The sequence below is a fragment of the Physcomitrium patens genome, chromosome 23, assembly GCF_059467195.1.
Source record: "Physcomitrium patens ecotype Gransden chromosome 23, ASM5946719v1, whole genome shotgun sequence".
Classification (NCBI taxonomy): Eukaryota; Viridiplantae; Streptophyta; class Bryopsida; order Funariales; family Funariaceae; genus Physcomitrium; species Physcomitrium patens.
In genome coordinates this window covers 3325324-3332970 of record NC_143432.1, presented here as the reverse complement: position 1 = coordinate 3332970, position 7647 = coordinate 3325324, and the positions used below count along the sequence as shown (strand labels likewise).

The 7647-nt window shown below is 39.3% G+C and overlaps 1 protein-coding gene across 1 annotated transcript; it reads right to left on the bottom strand.

The window, feature by feature from the left end:
• Window positions 1-991: 991 nt before the first annotated feature.
• On the bottom strand, window positions 992-6829 carry LOC112276069 (uncharacterized). Its single transcript, XM_024507043.3, has 14 exons — window positions 6041-6829; window positions 5126-5294; window positions 4707-4787; window positions 4418-4500; window positions 4042-4157; window positions 3556-3672; window positions 3231-3343; window positions 2775-2949; window positions 2387-2536; window positions 2160-2240; window positions 1946-1996; window positions 1635-1712; window positions 1415-1492; window positions 992-1288 (listed from the first exon to the last, which is right to left on the bottom strand). The coding sequence occupies exons 1-14, from the start codon at window positions 6048-6050 to the stop codon at window positions 1241-1243; spliced, it is 1350 nt and encodes a 449-aa protein (XP_024362811.1). The 5' UTR covers window positions 6051-6829; the 3' UTR covers window positions 992-1240.
• Between the last annotated feature and the right edge of the window lie 818 nt (window positions 6830-7647).

Below are 7647 nucleotides of genomic sequence, written 5' to 3'. Positions count from 1 at the left end.
AATCATTAAGAAGAGAGATGGTCTTCATTGCAATGGAAATAGAAACAATATAGAAGAAGTATATAGTTCAAAGTAATGTCTAATTCAAATTCATATCATGGACATATGTTGCCTATTTTTTCTCAACTATTCTTCATCATGCTAAACTCTAATTGGTCTTGAGATCCACATTGGGGCAAGGGAGAAAAGAGAAACAAGATCTATGCCAATGAGGCAAGACTCGCATCTTGACAAGGAAGAAAAGGGAATAAAGATCCATACTAAGAAAAGAGATTTATCTAAGTCAATCAAAAACTTTAGGTGTATATAGACATAACAAGTGTATATAATAATTTAGGATGTGCTTGTAGCCTAAACCTAAAAGATATATTATTACCACCTTATATGAATAGGCAAAATCTCAACGAGGCATTCTTTATTATTCAATTTTATTACTTTATTAGATTGTATCAATTCATTAGATATTTTAAGTACTACTTAATTACACAATGATAAACGAAATAGGATCAATAAAATGGATGAATCAACTCTTTAGGAAGGAAGTTTCATTGATTGCAATCTAAAAAAATTCAAACATGTGCCTTCCCTTTTTGTTTTTTAATTGTATAGTGTGTAGACTTTCAAAATTAAAATTGTATTTCACAATTTTCTCAAATATAAATATAACATCCAAAGTTTAATTTAGTTCCATACGTTGTAAAGCATAATATCATATTTCGTCAGGCTGGTCAAAAGACAATAATCTCTGCAGCAATGATTTCAAATTAGTAAATTTGGTTAACCTATCAAAATGAATTAGAACTTACAACTGCTGTAGAATGTTATATCCTTCAATAGTGACGGGTGGAAATTGGAACAGCAATGATGTATTTCCAAAATACAGAAGTTGGTCATGAAATATTTACTTACATTTTGGGAAGATACGAGAAATTTCCTAGTGCCAAGACTGCTTCAACATCCAAAATAATACAAGTTTACATGGAGACAGTCGTACTACACTCAAATGCATTTACAATTACCGGATTGTTTACAAAGAATCTTTTCCAGAATGAACAAGTCAACATATTAAGAACAAAAGCTTGCGACAATAACTAAATAATATAATTTTAGGTTCTAAAATAGCAATTCGCATGATAATTCTCAGATGAGAAGGAATTGACTGATGATAGAAGCCCAAACCCAATGCAACAAGTCCAGTTGCAGGGTCTCACCGTAAACAATGACAAATTTTAAACAATTTCTAGTCGCTATCATGGCCATTGGCGCTAAACCCCCCCATTTTCTGTACCTGTAGAGAAACAGTTCAAGATGTGAGAAATAAATTCAGATTGGCTGACGTGTATATGAAAATAAGACACGGTTCCTGCAACATGCTAAACCGTTGTTAATTCTGCAGATCGAAGAAATAAGATACCCGAGAATTTTGACGTCGGCGATTCATCACTTCAGTGCGAGCCTTACTGACAATAGAATTAGGTGACTGCAACATTCTCTGCAAATAGAAAGAAAGTGAAATGTTAGTCCTATGACAGGTTGGCAGATAAAGACGAGTGAGAACTCATTAATATGGACGATGAGCTTGTAAACGAAACATGACAAATTCAGAAGCATCTAAACTAGTGCAGTTTGAGAACCTTCTCTTTTGTGGAAAGAGTCTTGCGCTTTTCAGCCTGAGGTACAAAGTCAAAGATTTCATGCAGCAGAGGATTTCCCTGATTCAATAACACACACGATGAGAAAAAGACCAAACTTTGTTGAGATGTAAAATATTCAGAATGAGTAGCATCAAATTCTCATGTGAACAGAAAGAATTTCATGGTAAAAACAAATGAATTTATGAATCTGAGCAATCTCATAACTTTCTGCTGCAAAGATTATCTTTTTGCTTCAACGCTAAATAATCCAATTACTGAAAAGGCTGAAGGACGAAATAAAGAATACTCACTTGCATGTGCGTCTGAAATCCCTCACCCAAGAAACGCCGTATAACATTTAACTGCAAATGCAAAGCAAAAAACATCTGTTACAACCACGCTACTAGACGTGTTCAAGGGACGCACCCCAAAATGCGAAAATACGATGTTGCAAGTACTCATATCAACGTCAGCTCCAAAGCATCCGCAAGAATATTTTCAGAATAAACGAAGATTTCAAAAAACCTGTATAATCTCAGTCCAGGAGTTGAACTTTAAGGCATTCCCTGCTGGCAGCTTAACAGAGACTTGAGGAGCAACACCATCCTACACCGAAAACACAACACAAAAAATATCTAACGTGAACATATTACAACAAACATACTTCGCATTCAATGGTTATACTTTTAAACCCAGGCCTGAAGGGCTAGTATAGTTCTGAATCACAATAAACTACTGAAGCTTGAACTCACCTCAATAGCAGCTAAAAGTTCACGGAATGAACTCCGTTGCACAGCCCTTTCCTTCTTCGGTTGCCCTTTACCACCAGCGTGCACAGACAAAGTTTTCATCTGCTCGACAACTTCATCTTCTGAAATTGTAGCCCTTGCACCTGTTGCTACCTGAAATGCCAAAGGAAAAAAAAGGTGTTGCACGTCTAGACTAAAATTCTGTAGAATTTCCAACAAATGCAACATTTAAAAACAAGGTTTTGCAACAAAGAAGCAGATAGACATTAAGAGAAACTGGATCTATGAATAAGGTGTTCAAAGCGAGTAATAATAATAGCGATATGTGATAAGATATTCAATACAAATAAGTATGCTATGGTATGACAGGTAGCACAACAAGTTTGATTACTCTAGGGTTGATGGATGTAGAAACTGGAGGGACTAAGTCATCGACTGTATCCTCAACATCTTCTGCGGAACCCAATGAATTTGTCATCTCGTAGAGCAAGGCGATTGATTCTCCAGCGGCAGTCCTCACAGCCAAATCCTCGTTCTTCAATAAGCCGGACAAAACTGAGACACTCCTGTAACCCCAAAACAAAGTCCTTAAACTTCCATAAACCTCAAGGTACTGCAGGATCAAAGACGCTGCATCCATGTTCAATACCAGTCAAATAGCAGCATGATGCTACTGCTGCTGCAGTCAATCCTCAGAAAGATGGAGTTAAGTGCGTTCGCAATAGGAATAAGATCATTACCGACCATGTATGATTCAAATGAGAAATGTTGCTTTTTTATTTCATCCGCTATGTTATGAAGATGCCGCCTACTAGCAACTTGCTGCAAGAAGATTTAGTGCACTTACGATTGAAGATGGCTGGATGAAACTCTCCGAGGATCCACCGTAGACAACAATAGAGACCATGCCATCAAAGCAGATACCCTCGCTGAAGACGGGGGGAAGTTGATTCCAGTCTTCTGCAAATTGGGAAAATCAATGTACTTTAATAACAATGCTCAAGCAACATTATAACACAAATAAAACACATGTGGCAACACAAAAATGAACATTGGACTCCTTGGTACGTCACAGAAGCTCATGCTTATTAGACAGAAACTCCTAAAACGCTCGGTGCAAAGGTCTAGTATATTCATAGTGTATGTTTCCAGTCAAAAATGCTTTGAAGTACCTGATCTTCAGAACTGTGTGTGTGATTGACAATGGACCAGAGAGTTTCCATAGTAGCCTCTGTGGCCCCAAGATCCGATGCCCCAATAAAGGCGAGAAGCCCCAAGGTCTCTAGGCACTGCAACATGCAAGCAAGTTAAATGAACCGAATTATAAAATTATTCAATCGTATGAACGTCAGAAAAAACATTCTTATACTACTTAAGCCTATGCAATTAGTATGTACAAAAATAAATAAATAAATAAATTTAATTTAAAAAAACGATATTATTTTAGAGGAGATTGATACGATCTATAAGAAGACAAAGAGTCACAACCCAAAGTAGATTACCAAAGAATGTAAATACTTAAAATAAAATTATGTTAAAATTAAAAATATCCCAGATAAACAAAATTATACAGCACCATAACACTGATAAAATGTACTTCACATCTGAAACTACCAAGTCCAACATGTAGGCAGTATTAACAATACTGGTACACTTACAGAGGAACGAGCAGCAGGAGAGTTCCCAACTCTGGCCACTTTCCACAAATGTGGTGTAGCATCTGTTAGAATCTGTTGAGCACTGCTTCCCGCTCCAGCCGTGAAGGCCAAGAGACCTACAATTACATGGTAAGCAAGGAAATAAAGTTAGTACCTAACTTAAAGACATATACGACTCAACAAAGTCACGTGTGAACTTGGGTAACTTTTGCTGATTTGAGCCACAGGTAAGTGACATGGGGAACATATGTGCACTTCATGTCCAGATTCCAATGATATGCACCTCAAAGTCGCATCAAATAGACACATTAAGATAGAATATGATTCAGAGGCGGCTCCGAGAACAGGTGCACAGTTTTGTAAAGTAACAACTCACCAAGTGCTCGGGCTCCTTGAGCAATCTCACTCCCAGATCCAACCTTGATGGAGTTGATAAACCTATTTGCAAGCGTCTCACACCTAGATTCAAAAGAAATACACGGAAAGATTGAGGCAAACATAACTCGCTTAAAAAAAAGCTCAGATTAATTCTTAGTTAACTAACGGGTGAAGAACCATCACCTTTAAAAGCGGAGAATCTACCTAGCTAACAATATCATGTTTATTTTCGTATATTAAACCTTGAAATAAAACACATTAGACTCATGAGATCAAAGAAAACTTACTGATCCTCGGCAAAGTCGGTTAATACCGCGCTCGTAAAAGCATCTATCAAGCCTTTCAGTCCAGCCTCCCGCATTGATGCCCTGTGTGTAACGACCAGGTCTAACAAACTTTAGATACACGAAAAGTGTGCAATAGCGGCCTCGAGCTATTGAGCCCGACGCTTGCAAATCATTGACAAAAGAACAAATCCCTACAATTCCTCGATCAACTAATGCGTGCTGCGACTAAACAAGGATCATAGCATCATCCACTTTTGAAACAACCTAATTAGTAGCAAGACCCTTTCGTGGGAACTGCTCTCAGGTACATTACTTAGCCATGTATTTATTCTGAGTCATTTTCTACCATTCACATATGCTGCATAACAATCGTAACCTAGGGTACAAAACTGAAAGGCAAAGACAAATACAAAGCTTACCTCTTCTGGTACAATGCTTCAACGTACTGATCCATCAAAGTGCTTTCATCAAACTCCCCCTCAACTTCTGGTCCATTATTGTAATCAGAAGAAGAGACGGTCGATGCGATGCTCATCGTATCATCGTCAGTGAGGTCGTCCATTCGTGCAGTCCTACGACCCTTTCGACCTAAACCATGAACGATTATTAAATATTACATCCTTGCAAACACAGACCCTACGTCGACATTCATTAAAAGGTATGGGCTAAACTGCATAGTAAAAACATTGACAACGAAGAGCATCAACACACACCTCAATCTAAGGAACCCATGTTAAGGCACTCATTCATCAACATTCAACATTTGTACCTCAGTAGCGAGCTTCTGTAAAAACGGTATGTGTGTGTACTGCGAGAGCGAGCGAGCGAGAGAGAGAGAGAGAGAGAGAGAGAGAGAGAGAGAGAGGGAGCTTATGTTTCCGCACACAAGGTTTGTGAAGTGTGGTTTTCATCCACCAACTATGAGACACAGGTATCAGTGATGCTTCCGTGTCCAAGACAAGCATGATAAGGTGAAGATACAACCTCCAAATGGCTGCATTTATAATAATTAGGTTAAGATTGGTATCATTGTACTCTGACCTCAAAGGAAATCCAGAATAGTTGTAAGACCATGAATATCAACCGTAAATATCGATACAATTCTCCTATTTGAACCCAAGTCGAAACTTCTGTTCTTGCATAGTACAATTTAACCATACCTCATTTCTTATGAGAGAAAAAGAGTTGGGCAAACGAGTTGTTTGAATAATGATGGATGAGACCAAAATACAGCAATTAGGGGGTGCTTAAAGACCACATTTGCAACCTTCAAAGAAGAAGATGAAGGGAAAAAAAAAAAAAAAAAAAAAAAAAAAAATGGTTTTGAACCTCACATCTACCCATCGTGTCTCAACTTCGATCTGCAACAAATGGTTGCAACACCGCGTCCTTAAGTCAGGCAACCAATACGCCGCTACAAGCGTTAGCTTCCGCAATATCGCACCCTGGTGAAGAATGCTTCCCGAGTGTACGCCCACACGCAGAGCCGTAATCTTTCCGCGCGTTCAATTTCCATAGACAGACAAAGACACTAACCTAGTCACACAGAAGGAGAATTTCCAGCGCTCCAGGACTCTTAAGATATCAATCTAATCTACACGATCCTAAGAGAAATTAAAAGAAAGCCATAGCTGCCAACTTAAAAAATCGGTATTCTTAACTAAAAGATATAGCACATGTAGAACGCTATCTCACGCACCTCGCTGCTGAACACACACAAGATCAGAAACCAAACGCTTCCCAAAAAAAATTAATAAATAAATAAATAAAAAGGCCTCTCTCACACTCCCATACAAACTACTTCCTGAAGAAGACGGCGGACTGCAGGGCAATCAAAGTGCTATCAACTCGCAAAACAACACCATCAGCTCTGTCACAGTAATCCTAGAAATCACAGATTCGCCATGAAAAACGAAGACCAAAATTCTTCAGACCCAGCGCGCTTCTCCCGTCAAGATGATAACAACCTCAGACACACTAGCCACAAGCAAATACCAATCCTCAATCCTCAGACCCATGTACTCTCCTCTCCAGATAACTTCACTTTCCGAACACGAGTAGAGCAATAAAATACATGACTGAATAAATAAATAAACCCTAAAAACAAGCTGTGGACTGAGCCTTCACCGAAATGCCAGCCTTGGGGGCATTCCCATGCAAAAGCAAGATAAAAGTAAAATGGAAAAGTAAACAAAAAGGCATCGCCCCCCAAAGTGAGGGCAAACGAGGGCAGAGCTGGGACCCACCTCCGCGCCTTCTTCCCTCGATTGTTGTTGTTTTGTTGTTCTGCACCCACCCTGTAACCGTGCCTCCTCCTCCTCGCTGGCTGGCTGCGGGTGTCCGTCCGCCGCGGTTGTCTCTGGGCCGCAAGTGCTGTTGAAGGCGGTGAGCCTCATGCTTCCATTCCGAGGCCCCCTCCTCCCCGTTCACACCTGTGAGCCCTTTCTGAGCCCGCTTGTCAGATCTGAACGATCTCCTCCGTCCAATTCCGGCTCCGGATCTGCACGGCGGAGATCGCAAGGGGCCAATATTGGTTGGTTCTGCAGCATCGCAGAGATGCCGACGCGCCGACGCGTAGGTGGATCCAACGGCCACATCGTCATCTCGCCAAGTGGCCCCTGGGGATGGCATGGATGGATGTGATGAATGGATATTTTGATGGATGTAACTAAAAGATGAATGAAGGATCAAAGCCTCTTCTTCTTCGTCACGCTCTTCCTCAATTTCTATTTGCTGCCCGTAATTTTAAAATTGTGTTGTTAAATGAAAATAGGTACTTAATTTGTATATTAAAAACCAATTCTGCATTTGTATTTCTTTTTTATAGTTTTTTTTATTTCTACCACTCAAAGTCAAATATAGATGCCTAGTATTAATTGGCAGGTTACTTTAAATAAAGATTTTTTTAATAAAATGCCATGATATTTTTTAGAATAAGCTT